Genomic DNA, 14,141 nt, shown 5'->3' with positions numbered 1-14,141 from the left:
CAGATATCCGCACAAACTCCAAAACAAACCAGTAAAACAGAGCTCCCATCCTCAAAACAGCCTGCTAATCACAGGTTTGCTCATTGCTGGCAGAACATCGTTGGCATTATTATCCCCCCAAACCCTTGGTTCCCTCCCTTGTTGGTCTTCATTCTTTATGCTTTCTGTCTTGCACTCACATCAATGTCCCTGTTTGGCTTCCCTGTGGTTTTATTGTTGCAGAGATCTCTGCACAAAACCCTTGTGGTTTACATTCGTTTTTTCTACTCCTGCTCTTAAACAGTGTCACTTAAAAACACTTTTTTAATTTATGACAGATTTTGTTGTTTTGTTGAAAGTAGTCTCAGCTTTTTTCATACCTTCATGTGAACCCCAAAGTAGGGAGTCCAATCCCTCAGTGTTTCAGTTGAGATTCTTATAAATTCAAACAATAAAAGAAAAGTAGGACATAAGAACATTCCAGTATTTTGGTTTAATCCTGGGATACCACAAAATGGCTCTGTACAAATACCCTCAAAACAATATTTATTGCTAATAGACTGTGTTACATTTCCATGACACTAACATATCATTACTTACAAAGTAAAACTGTGTTCATGTAATCCGAGGAAGGGATAATATAAATGTAAAAATGTACTTTGACTCTGCACATTTAAATGAAAGCAGTCAAATCATTTAGATACTTTTGACATCAGACCAAGTACTGTATGGTTTCAGACAAGCCTTATCCATTTACATAACGCTTTATACACCAACTTATGTTGGTGCAAATGTGGGTATTCTGGTAATAATATATATAAATCCAGTGTTAAAACTGCAGAATATGTATACTGTCTGAATAATAATGTCCACAGGAGCCGATTGGCCTCACGTGAGAGCGTCACTCTAGCCTCACTTGGCATCACTCTGCCACTGTTTGACGGTTGTGAATGTAGACCAAAGCCTTGGGATAAAATTCCCTAGGGTTCTCTCTCCTTCTCCATCGAGGTTGTAATAATATCCCTGTCCATAGCCGAGCTTAGGTCAAACCGTCTATGTGTGTGTGTGTGTGTGTGTGTGTGTGTGTGTGTGTGTGTGTGTGTGTGTGTTTGTGTGTGTATGCGAGTGTGAAGCTTTTGCTGTAAGGCTGACTCATGCATTGTTCTCAAAGACTAAACCAGAAGCCACAATTGAGTTTCCAGACCTCTGAATCATTATGATAAAAATAACACCTCACAATTACCGCATGCCCTGCCAAGGACCCACTCCTCAACATAGGGCAATCCATCGGTTCTTGGCTTCACCACTCTCAACAAAGGACTTCCTGTTACATGCTTCACTGCTGTAACAAGTCTATATTCCACATAAGTTGCCGTTGGAAACAGTACTTGCAGATAAATGCTGATGCAAGCCAATTGGGGCAGGGCTGAGCAGTCGAAAGTCTTTCGTACCATTGTACTCTCCTCCACTACAACCAGTCTCATATAACCCTCACATATGTGACTCGGGTGTCTGTGCCAAGGTGGTTCTTGGCAAAGCACTTGTAGGCGCCCGAGTCTACATTGGTAGGCTTTTGGATTACGAGGGTTCCCTGCGGGTGAAGCAGCTCACTTCCTGATGGTCGTCCCTTTGCTGCTGTTGAGAGCACTGACCTGTCAGGAAGCTCCCAGGTGATCTCGGGAGTAGGAAGTCCCGTTGCAATACAGTTGAGCTTCAACGGAACCCCAGTCACGGCCCTTATGGTTGAAGGGGGGCCGTTTGTGATCCTGGGTGGGAAGGCGACAATCACCACGGGGACCGTGAGCAGGGCCTCCCCTGCGGAATTCCTTGCTCGGCAGAGATAATTCCCACGGTCGTGGAGCACCGTGTCTCGGACCAACAGGGTGCCATTCTCCATCAGGTGGTATCGGCCGGTCGACTGCGGGTGAGACAGGACGTGGCCTCCCGGAAGCGTCCAGAAGATGCCGGGTCGCGGGCTGCCGTCGGCCAGGCAGTGCAAGTACAGTGAGTCCCCCGCCACGCTCCGTATGATCCCCCGAGGCCGGGTCAGGATGTACGGCTTTTGGCCCACCTCGAGGACGATGAGCTTCTCGATGTATCCCATGCTGTTCTTCGCGGCACAGCGGTACTTCCCGGCGTCTGCCTTGCTTGGGTTGTAGATGATGTAAGTGCCGTCGGTGCTCAGGTGGTGTTGCGAGCCCCTATCCGACTCCCCGGACAGACGGGTCCCGTTGGGTAGCATCCAAGTTATGTCGGGTCGTGGGTGGCCGTCGGCGGAACAGTTCAGCAGGGTGGTCTTGCCCATGCGGGTCACCACTCGCTCATTGAAAGGGTTCTTGAAGATGGGCCTTCGCATCATAGTGGTGACCTCCAACTGGACCACCATGACAGCTTCTCCATCGTCGTTGCGCGCCATACATATGAATTCGCCTGTATCTGTTGGTCGTACATTACGGATTTCCAGTGTGCCATTGTGGTGGACATTAATCCTACTGCCATAGTATGGAGCAGTGAGAAAAATGTTATCGGGCATAATCCATGTTATCTTTGGTGGTGGGTTCCCAACCACATTACAATCAATGAACTTCCTAGAGTATTTTGCTGCTGTTTCTTTAATCACAGTCCTATTTTGATAGTATCCATTTATCACAGGTGGATTTCCGTCAATGTCGAGCTTGTAGACCTTGCTGTCATCCCCTGCAGTATTTCGTGCCATGCAGACATATTCTCCCGCATCCGCCAGCTTCACATCACGGATATCGAGGGACCCGTTAACGTGCATCAGATAACGTTCGTTGGAAGCAGCGATCATGTCATTTGAAGGAAGCATCCATAGAATCTTTGGCTTGGGTTCACCGACTGCCTCACAGTCGAAGCGAATGTTGCCACCAGGTGTCACTCTGGCGTAGGTCAGGCTTGGAGTGTGTATACGAGGCGCAGCCATCACCACGGTGATGTGCACGTGCATCTCGTCCTTGCCTCCAGTGTTCTCTGCATAACAGGTGTAGTCACCTTCCTCATCCATGCCAACTTTGTTCAGGTACAGCGTCCCGTTGTTGAACAGGATGTAACGCTTGGAGCGCCCTCTTCTGGTTCCATCTGCTTGCAAGGCATTGTTCACCACAGTACCATCAGGAAGGCCCCATGAGATCTCCGGAATGGGGGCGCCAGAGGCCTTGCAGTCCACTTGCAGGTCGTTGCCAAATGGCACTTGTTTCTTGCCGTAGGTCTTGGTCTCAATCTTAGCTGGCTTCATGGACACTGTGACCTTCAGAAGCTGCAGGTCATCGCCGATGTCGCTGCGGGCGACGCAGAGGTAATCTCCAGCGTCCTTCTCACTGACCGAGTCGATGATGAGAGTGCCGTTCTCAAGGACCTGGAGCCGACTGCCCATCCTAAAATAAGAATAAAACAAGATTGTGTAAACTGTTGGGGCTTCAAGTAAACTCAGAAAGTGAATACTGCTTCACAGTGACGCACTGAAACTCAGTCTTTACTTTTAACTCTCCAAAACAGCCAAATTCTCCCACTAAATAGAGCTGGCATTTCCATTTAAACCTGCAACCCAATAAGCCTGGTCTGTATATTAAATTACAGGGCTTCATATGTACCGTAAAAGTACAATGTGCCAGAAAATGTACAATAATGAATTTTCTGGTGTGATATTTTAATAGTTTAGAACTGCTTTTGATTCACTGCATTTAGTTGTTTTTAAGACAACAGAAAAAAATTATGAACAGATGTTGGGCTGCTCAGGTAGTTCTGGGCGTTTCTGTCTCAGTATGGAATACATAACGCTGGGTCATATGGAAAGACTTCAAGAGCCTCTGCTGGATTGGCTTAATGGTCTGTTTTCATTTTCACATTGTGCAGAGTCAGCAGTGGTAGAATCAACAATGTGTACAATGTACAATTTTAATGAGTTTTCATCATGGGGAGCTTTCAAATGCTCCTGCTAAAAACTTTGCTTCTGTATTAGACACAGATAAGATGTAGCAGTCATGATAATCCAAAATCAACCACATCCCTTCTGCTGTTTCTGTGGCCCTGTACTGGTAGTAAACCTGACATTTTATAATGTTTTTATTTTTTGGAAGAATGGATCATAATAATATGTTGTGCTTGTTAAGGAAAATAACAACATTCATAATGTGCTCATCAAACTGGGATAACAGCACCGAAAAACTTAACTTGAAAAATTAACAATTTATGGGAGAAAGAAAAGATTCAATGTTATATCCAGTATGTATGTATATATCCATAATTTAAAAGGTAAATACGTGAAATAGAATAAGTGCTTTGCATGTTTAGCCGCCCTTGAAAATGTCTAAAATGTTAGTATTGTTGGCTATTCCTTTGCTTTTTTCCCTTCAAAGTCAACACCATAGTTAATGAGTAAAAGATGATGAAACACACCATAAAGAATTATACTGAGTGCATTTGTCTCCAGGCCGTGGCTTATTACAGGATGCAGTTAATTTAAATGAAATCAGTTGTGGCCAGAGGAGAAGCCTCATTAACTTACATATTTGGACTGGAAGTACAACTGTTACTGATGTTTGTGTCTCAAAACATTCAACTGAAACAAATTCCAAGCAACCTCATAAGCCCATGTTCCATAAAATGTTAGGCATAGCTTATGAAGCAGGCGTACAGAAAAGGAAGTAAAGCAGCTGCCCTCAAATTCAAAGTCAGAACCATTAGGTTTTCGAATGACTTCAATGAGTTTTGTTTTAGTGTGTGTGTGTGTGTGTGTGTGTGTGTGTGTGTGTGTGTGTGTGTGATCATCGACATCATGAAACTTGACCTTGACTTCTCAAGCTGTGAGAAATAAGGTGAGAAAAATGAGCCTTGTCACCACACTCAGATCACATTGCCACCAGCCTCATCTATCCCAGCTCTACTCCTGCTGATTGTGCATTGAGGACAGTACTGAAGGTTTACAGATGCAGTCTGAGTCTGTTACCTGTGCCACCGGTCAACCACCGCTCTGGAGGGGAGCCTCCACATGATCCGGGGCTTGGGGTCTCCGATAGCCGTGCAGTTCAGGTGAAGGCGGTCCCCAAACTCTAGCTCAGTCCTTCTCTGTGACACGTCTATGATCTGGGGCAGAGCCTCTGTTTTCTCCACAGTGAGGGTGACCACTCGCCTCTCAGACCCCGTCGGGCTCGTCGCAATGCACTCAAAAATCCCACCGTCGGCGCTCGTTACACCTTTCAGGTGGAGAGTCCCGTTGGCGAACGCTGACACCCTATGGTCAACGTAGAGCTGCGGGTGAACAACTGTCCCGTCGGAAAGGACCCAGTGAACGGTTGGTTGGGGGCTGCCCTGTGCTGAACATGGCAGCCATAGATTCTCCCCGGCATGGACTGTGAGCTGCTGTCGCTTCTCCTCCAGGATGTCAGGGGGCGCTGCAACCACTTGCAGGCGCACAGTGGCAGTGTCTATCCCAGCTGGGTTGCTGGCAATGCACTTGTAGTGGCCCCGGTCGTACAACGAGACCTGCTGGATTATCAACGTCCCCTCCGGTGTGACAGACACTCTGCCGTGGTCGGTGTTCTGGCCTCTAACCTGCGTCCGATTGGCCAGGATCCATGACACCAGGGGTGTTGGCCGACCTTCGGTTTTGCAGTTCATCTCAACTGTATTCCCAGAATGCACTTTGATGTCTCGAACCTTTGGCTCGAGGATGCGTGACGGATATGCCACCACAGACAGTGTGACGATGAGCTTGTCAGAGCCATAGTCATTCTCAGCTAAACACAGGTACTGGCCACGGTCCTTCATGTTGGCAGCTTGAATGTACAGAGTTCCATTTTGAAGAACTTCAAATTTACCCATCTTGCCTCTTATGGTCAGTGTGCTCCCTTGAAAAGAGAAGATAAGAAGATTATTTATGTGATAAATACTACAGACTATTACAAAATGAGGTATTTTTTAGCTCATCTTTTTGCAGGTACAGCTACTGTGCTGTACACTGTAAAAAGGCATGGTAACATACCAAGCAGTACCCATTCTGACGGACAAATATAAAAGAAAAAGGAAATGAAACAAAGACACTTTTAGTCATGCAAAGGAAGGAATATATGAAATAGTTTACATCACAAATGAATATTCTGTTCATGGTTACTTTTTTAAAGACACCAAGTAACTGTGAAACTGTATGCATTGTAATATCCGGGATTGTAGCCAAGTTACAGTTATGTATTAGCTTACATATTTCTAAGATCATTATTTTATGCGTTAAGTCTGGACAGATTCAAATGTACTAATACCTGAGCTATTAGGACAACCGTATTGTAATAACAATATTTAATATCATTATGAATAAGTGTTTTTCAACGGGTGTTGTTATATATGGGAGTAACTGAGATGTATTGGTACCTGTGCAACATTATCAAGAACAAGTTTAAAGAACATCAAGAACAATGATGCTGCCATGAGTGTCATTCCACGTGGTATGCGGGTACCTGTGCTCGTGGAGAACCGCCTCCAGCTGATGGAGGGCGCTGGGTTTCCCTCAGCCTCACAGGGCAGGATGGCATCAGAGTTTGACAGCACTGTGAAGCTTGCAGCGTTTCCTCCCACAATCCTCGGCTTCATGGGCATGTCCTCAGTGGATGGCTCCGTGTCAGTAATAACAGTGGTCGTTGTATCATGCTCTTTGGCATGGTGGTAGGTGTTATCAGTTCCATCATAGTCATAAAGGCTGGGCTTGTCGGTGTGTTCCTGCTCTGTTGTGATACCTGTCACTGTGTCCGTGTGTACTTTGAGTGTAAAAGTTTTTCCTGTGTCAGTTTTCTTCTTAGATCCCTCTGTGATAACATACATGGTTGGCCTCACTCGTCCAACTGGAGGTCTTTGTGTTGGGGAGTCATTATGCCTGCCTGAAGGGACTCTGACATTGTGGTTTACTCTGTTGTTATCTCTGCTGGTCTGTACTCGTGGCCGTGGGGTTGCATACAGCTTTGATGATGGAGTAGTTCGGTAAGCTGTATTGGGCCTGGATGTGGTGTATTCTCTTGGGCGACTGGTGGTAAAATATGATGGGACTCTCCAGTGTTTATCATATGAGTCTGTCGTTCCAGATGAGGTGGACACAGAGGACATCTCTTTCTCCCAGAAGTGTGTGTACAGTGGTCGCGACACACCGCCTGAACGGGTCCTAGATACAGGCCTTGGTGCAAATGTGGTTGTTTCCGTGAAAGTGGAGGTTTCCGGTTGTTCAGTCGTTGTAGTAGGCACTTCTGTTATTGTTGGTATTGTTGTTGTGGTCGGAGCTTTTGTGGTGGTTTTTCTCATGGGCCTACGGCCTCTCACACGCCCTCCTCGGCGAGGACCAAATTTTCTGTTTGGCCCCCTAAACTTTCGGGACGTCCATGTTCCTGAACCCAAAGAGTCAGAACCAGAGGAGCTCGATTCAACAACATCGTCTTTAGACCTTATTGTTGGTGGCACAGCAAGAGTCTTTATATCTGAGGAAGAATCTGTGGCTGAGGAAGACGTTGAGTCATATGTGGGAGCAGTTGTAGTTGTCTCCTGTGTGTTGGGAGGCTGCGTGACAGTGGTCGACTCTCCTTTAGTCAGGGTGGTTGATTCTTCTTTAGTCAGGGTGGTGAAATAGTCTTCCGAGTCGTCTGCTGATGTCCCAAGATCTTTCTCAGACAAGGAGGGTAATACTGTCACTGGTGCAACAAGAGAGTCCACAGTTGGAAGTAAAGTTGTTTCCATGTAAGGTTCGGTAGTGGTAGGAACTGCTGTTGTAGTTGTTGCTGTTGTTGTGGTTGTAGTTGTGCTTTGTGTGGTTTTGGTGGATGGTTTGGCTGGTTTGGCTGGTTTACGAAGCCTGTTCAAGAGTTCTTTTTGGCCCTCTCTGCTCCCAAACAGTCTATGCCAGGGTATTTTACCCCGGATTATCTTGGAAGACTTTTTGGTTGTTGAAGCTGTTGTAGTTGTTGGTTGATATGCCATGGGATCTTGTGTTGGTTCCAGGTCAGGGGCATCTGCAGAAGTCATGTAACCACTAGAGCCTTCAGTTCTTATGTGTGTGGTAGCGGGCCTGAAGGTAAACGTTTGTGTGGCTCTGTCGGGATAATGTTCTGGAGACCTTGTGAAGGGATTGGTTTTGATGGGCTTTTCTGTTCTTCGAAGGGAAGAACTCTGGACTTTAGCTTTACTCTCATCTACTGTATTTTTGGAATTTGATAGTGCAGGGTTGTTCCCACCTTTTGTGTCATCACAGTCTGTTGTTAGCTCTACGGAATAAGGCACTGTGGCTTTCCCCTTTTGTGATACTGATGGCTTCTTGAGTTTATCGATGTAGGACTGGATGTCTGTGATCTTGTTTGGTCGAACTATTCTTCGCCTGTTGGGAAAGTTGCGTCTTTTTCCTGGTCGCCTTCTGTTGGGAGGTATTATTTGTATATGCTGGCGAGAAATGATGGTAGATCCTGCTGGAAGGCGGTGGGACCTAATCCTCTGAGTTGTGTGAAAAGTGATCTCATCCTGCTCTCGTTCTGTGGTAGTCACGGCTGTGAATGTAGTCTCGCTGTCCGGGTCTGTAGATGCGTGCACAACTGGCTTTAGTCTAGGGGCAGGCCCATCCATCATTGGGGTGACATTTGGGTTCTGGTTGTGGTCAGTTGACATTCCTTCAGTTGATGACTCAGGTGATTCACCTGAAAACATTAGGTGCATCTCATCAGTTGACTCAGTGACTGTGAACTTAAGTGTAACCGGTCGCTTAACTGTGTCTTTGGGTTTTGTTTGATAAATATAAGGTCTATTGTCAGTGAATCCTCTTGAGTAAGCATGTTTGTCTTCAAATGGTGTTGTTTCATCTCTTTGAATTGCATAACTACTGGTTGTGACACCGAGGGCTGGGAGTAATATCGGTAAGACGTCAGACCTGGAGTAAGATCTGGTTGTTACTTTATCTGTATACCCCGTTGTTGTGATGACACTGGTAATGGGTTCAACTGCATTGTCTGTGGTTGTCATTTCAGTGTCCTGAGAGTCATATGAAAATTCAGTGGTTGTCATGACACCATTCCAGTTGATGTCTATTGTTTCAGTAGTACTCAAACCACCCCTCTGATTATTGTCTAACATTTCAGTTGTTGACATAACAGTACTCTCATATTTGTCTAAATCTTTGTCAGTGGTTGTAATGAGACCATCCTGGCTGTCATTTAAAGTTTGTGTGGTTGTCACCACACTATCCTGACTGTTCTCTGAAAATTCTTTGGTTCTTACTTTGCTGTACTGGTTGCTCTCTGGCATGTCTGTGGCTGTCACCTCACCATTTGGCATCAATACAATTTGATCCTCAGACAAACTTTCTCCTGAACCCATATCCCCATCTCCAGAGAGCCCTAAATATGTCTTAGAGTCTCCACTTTCCTGATTTGTTTTCCCTATCTCATTGTTTGTTGTCTGGCCAGATTGGGCTTTCTTCATAAACTCTGCAAATTTTTGGGGATCGACTTTACGAGATCCCTTGTCAAACACCCGTCTACTTCCCCATGTTCTTCTATTACTTAAGTGGTTACCTCTCCTGTTACCTCTTCTGCTGTTTTGGGGTGTTAACCTGGGGTATGGTCTATCTGAGGTGATGGTCCTTGATTCTTGATTGGTCCGAGACATAACAAGTCCACTGTGCGTTGTTTCAGTCTCCTCAGGATTTGAATCAACGTCATTCCCTGAGCCCTCAGAATCGATTATTTTTACTTCCTTCGCCCCAACCTCAGTAAAACTCACTACTGACGTCAACAAATCAACTCCGAGGTAATTCGATGACAAACATCTGTAAAATCCCCGGTCCCTCTCAGTCAGGGACTGTATTCCCAAGCTGCCGTTACTGTAGACTTGCCTATTCCCATTTGATTTGTCCAAGACTGAGTGGTCAGGAAGTATCCACTGAATAGAAGCTTTGGGATTCCCAGCAGATCCACAGTCCAAAAGCAGACTTTGGCCCACTGAGCGGGACAGTTGGACCCCATTCACCTCTGCCTCCTCCACATCTGGAGACAAAACTGTAATCCGAAAGATCAACACATCAGCATCCAAGTAGTTTGTTGCGATACATCGGTAAATCCCGGCATCTGATTTATCCACTGGTCTCAGGGTGAGCTTCCCTGATTCACTGATTGTAATCCGTCGGTCTTCACTTTGGTATGGTGCCCTGACCTTGCTGCCGTCTACCAAGATCCACTCCATTGAGGGTTTCGGGTTTCCAAACGTTTGGCAGTTGAGCTCAGCTGTGCTACCAGCTATGACAGCATGCTCAGTCTTTGTCTGATTGTCCCGTTTGATCATTGTCCAGCTGTACCTGTCTCTCCTGAGGTTCCTGCTGTCTACACGCAGCTGGACAGTAGATGAGTACTTAATATGAAGTGTGGAGAAGGTAGTGGTTGTTCGGTCCAGCTGCAGGTTAATCTGTCCTTGCAGTAGCCATGCCGGATTGGCTTTGATATCTGCTTCAACCTCAGTGTAAATTTCCTCATCTTGTAATTGTCTGTATTTGTAAATCATTTCTGGTGACATGGTTAGCAGCAGTCCCCTTTCCAGCCTCATGGGCATGTTGCTGTACATGGCCAAAACACGCCACAGCTGCTGAATCTGGTCGTAGTCAATGTTACACACCAGTGACGTGGTAATGGTTGCCCTTAGCACTGTGACATCATCTTCATCCCCTGTTTGCGTCAGGTTAATATTTTCTACTCCAGATGGCCTCTGAACCACACAAGCTAAGGTGGCATCATTGTGGACCTCATCCGTTACATTCATTTCCAGCATACCAATTGGTGCGATGAAGTCCTTTGAAGAGACCGGGGTGTAGTCATCCTCGTCCACAGTGATGTTCTTCTGCTTTAGGCTTGGGTCGATCCAGGACTTAGTGCAGGCAAACTCATCACGGGCTAGCTGAGTCAGGCCTCTACTTCGGGCAGTAACTGGTGATTCACACACTGGACATACTGGTCTCTGAGAGTGCTTCTTGTCTCGTTTGCATTTCAGCACACCTGGAAAGACAAGTGAATAGCAATACAAAATTGATGTGTTTAGATTTGACTGTCATATCATAAATATACAATCATTTCTGTGCTTTGCTTTACAACATTGAACCGTCTGTCACACACAGCTTAAAAAGTGTTAATGTTTACAAGAATAGATTTACATGCTCCAATATTCCAAAACCCCATTATTTTCCTTATACTATACATCTCTATTCACCCTCTGTCTGAAACACTCTGTTAGAGCTCCTGTGTCTAAGCCCCCCTACCCAAAGAGCCCAGTGTGCTCTGTTGCCTGCCAAGTCATAAGAATTTCACTGTGCTGAAGCAATTTGGTGCATGTGACAATAAACACTTTGACTTGACTTTGATCAGTCAGCAAGGCAGATAACGAGGACTGTGTTGCGAGATTGCGTCATCTTGTTACAAGGGGAAAGGGCTGGAATCCCAAATAACGTTTTTTTTTTGTGGGAGTGTTGCTCCCTCTGGCATGTACCTTGGGCTTTGCAACTCTGCAGAACATTTACATGCACAAAAAGCTATATAGCACACTAAAGGAAAATTAAGAAATGGAAAGCATAATAGATACTCTTTAATAATAGAAATTGCAGTTGTATGAAATGTATAAAATTCACAGATAAGGAACCACTTCAATGACAATAATAGGACTCTGCCGACTCACCAGGGTTCTTTTCAATCCACTCACTCAACCAGTCCATGCGACAGTCACAAGACCAAGGGTTTCCATGAAGATACACATTCTCTAGCTGGTAACAACCTGCAAACAGGTCTGCTGGTATGCTGGTGAGGGCGTTGTCTGACAGGTAGATGCTCTTCACGGAGGACAGCTTGAACACCTGGCTGTGACGGAGCGTGATGAAGGTGTCCGGATGAAGCTGCTGCAGGAGGTTGCCCTCGAGGTGGACCAGCTGCAGGTTATTCAGACCATAGAAGGCCTCAGGGTTGATGAATTCGATTTGATTGTGGTCGATGTGGAGGCGCACCAAACTGCGAAGACCACTGAATGTCTCTTTGTTGATCTCTTTCACTTTGTTGTAGCTCATCTTTAGAACCTATGGATACAACAGGACAGAAGCACAGAGTCATTAAAAACTGGTGTACAATGTTGAAGATATTACTAAGATATAGGTAGAAATTCTGATTATTAATTAGAAATATTGATTATTGATTAAAAACAAAACTGTGCCTGTTTGTTTTGATGACAAAACATAGATACAAACAATCTTAGTTAACAAAAACAAAGAAAACACATGTTAAAGGGTTTTATTTACTTGCAAAGACTTGAGGTCACCGAAAGCCCGGTCTTCAATATTACTTATGGTGTTACTATGAAGCATCAACAGTTCCAGATGTTCCAAGCCGGTGAAGTCATTTTCTCTCAGTACTGTAAGGCTGTTGTATCTGTATCAAAGACATTGCAACATTGCTTTGTAGTAAACCACTAAAAAACATACAGCTGAAGATGCTGTTTCTGACAGGGAGAGAAGCCCCAAGTGAATACTTTTTCTCACGCAAGTAATGACAGACTGGAATTTCAGGGCTGTGCATCATGGCCAGGTGAGAGGGTTATGTTTTGTCAATCTCTGAATAAACTCTCTCTCTCTCTCTCTCACTCTGTCTCTTAATAGGAAACTTTTTAAAATTACTTCGACCCTGATAAAATAAACGTTCTTTGCCAGTGTGTATGTGTCCTGACTGAAGCCTGTTTAGTTCTGCTTTGGGTTAAACTTGGGTTTCTCACCCCAGGTTAATTCGTTCCACCACCGGCTGAATCTCGCGTGGTATTGCGGACAGGTATCTGAAAGTGCAGTGAACCTCGGTGGGAACGTAGCACGCGCAGGATTTCGGGCAGGCGCGGCCCCTCGATACCAGCACGGTCAAAACAAACAGAAGCGCCAGGAGTTTCCACCGCAGGTATGACGGTCCTGAGTAAAGAGCCTGCATTCTGACGGAGTAGGTGTGGTTGCAATCACTCCCCTGAAAAAAGTCTTGGTGCCATCAATTAATGGATATCTGTTGAGGGGGAAAAAATGCACACATATATAATCACATGATATTCATTTAAATTAGCCTATTTTTCAAGGACGTTACAACTCTTCAAAGAGAGTCTTACTGCTTTCACATGCATGGCAATAAGTTAGCCTGTCTTAGAAGACAATTATTCTCACTGATGATTGTTACCAGCGCCTCTTCTCGTTTTAAAACAAAACAGATAACATACAACACAAACATTTGTGCAACACAATATATTGGACCAGCCACCACACTACTAAATCTTCTCAATGGGACATCCGTGCCTTCGTGTCACCACTAAGAATTTAAATACTGGAGTTCTCTGAGAAAATTATAGTATTTCAAGACCACAGATGTTCAGCAAAGACTGTCTGAGCCACAGCTTTAGCACGCGACCACAGTCCTATCATTACAATACAGCAGGCTCCTTAATACATGCATCTACATTTTTTTATCACCAATATTCGCTTAAATTTGTTTACACTTATTGGAATAGGTTTCTTGTTTATGTACAGATTATGAAAATGAATAATGAATAAAGCATGCAGCATCTGTGAGTGTTTTAAAATTAATGTATCAAATTCACTAAATTACACTTACTTGTTATGCTTAAATGGTTTAGCATACACCTAATCCACAGTTTACATTTAAATCTTGCCTTAAGGCCAGAGGTATTAGTAATGCAATCAAGAAATTGCCGGTGCAAAAGTTTCCCCGAAATATTCGTTTGAAATGCAAAGCCGGTGTGTGCCACAGGTCCAGTCTAGTCCTCTGCGCAGAATGTAGACGGAGGCTGTTGACTGCGTGTTTGATGTAGACGCTGTGGGTAAGATCCTTCCTTTCTCGCATTCCTCCCATCCCGTCCCATTCGCTCCCCCGTTGGGTCGTGTAGTGGGTCCACGGCATCACCTCAGAGTATTAAATGTGACCTCATTTCATTTATTCAATGCATAAGAAACAGATGGTGTGTTACTACCGATACGATATGGGTTGCACACTTTCCTGAACTCCTGTTTTTTTCAATCAACGTACTAAAAGTATACAACGCAGAAAACTTTCCTCCGGGGCAAAAAAAGTAATGAAGATAATTATGCTGTCGCAAGGCATCAGCTTCCC

General features: G+C 44.9%; 1 protein-coding gene across 1 annotated transcript; it reads right to left on the bottom strand.

The window, feature by feature from the left end:
• Positions 1–518: 518 nt before the first annotated feature.
• On the bottom strand, positions 519–13,781 carry igsf10 (immunoglobulin superfamily, member 10). The gene is made up of 7 exons (XM_080844850.1): positions 13,626–13,781; positions 12,754–13,025; positions 12,284–12,413; positions 11,674–12,064; positions 6,450–11,000; positions 4,946–5,846; positions 519–3,374 (listed from the first exon to the last, which is right to left on the bottom strand). Exons 2-7 carry the CDS (start codon positions 12,954–12,956, stop codon positions 1,460–1,462), a joined length of 8,091 nt encoding a protein of 2,696 aa, XP_080700976.1. The 5' UTR covers positions 12,957–13,025; positions 13,626–13,781; the 3' UTR covers positions 519–1,459.
• Between the last annotated feature and the right edge of the window lie 360 nt (positions 13,782–14,141).

This window comes from Sprattus sprattus (assembly GCF_963457725.1).
Source record: "Sprattus sprattus genome assembly, chromosome: 9".
Taxonomy (NCBI): domain Eukaryota; kingdom Metazoa; phylum Chordata; class Actinopteri; order Clupeiformes; family Clupeidae; genus Sprattus; species Sprattus sprattus.
Note: the sequence above shows the minus strand (reverse complement) of the source record. Positions and strands in the feature narration are given on the sequence as shown.

What these genes read in the sequence shown, in the direction of transcription:
- igsf10 (XM_080844850.1), bottom strand. Translation starts at nt 12,956, where the DNA reads ATGCAGGCTCTTTACTCAGGACCGTCATACCTGCGGTGGAAACTCCTG. An exon ending in GTGGAACGAATTAACCTGGG is followed by an intron (nt 12,414 to 12,753) that starts GTGAGAAACCCA and finishes TCTTTGATACAG; the next exon opens with ATACAACAGCCTTACAGTAC. An exon ending in GCGGTTCTCCACGAGCACAG is followed by an intron (nt 5,847 to 6,449) that starts GTACCCGCATAC and finishes TCTCTTTTCAAG; the next exon opens with GGAGCACACTGACCATAAGA.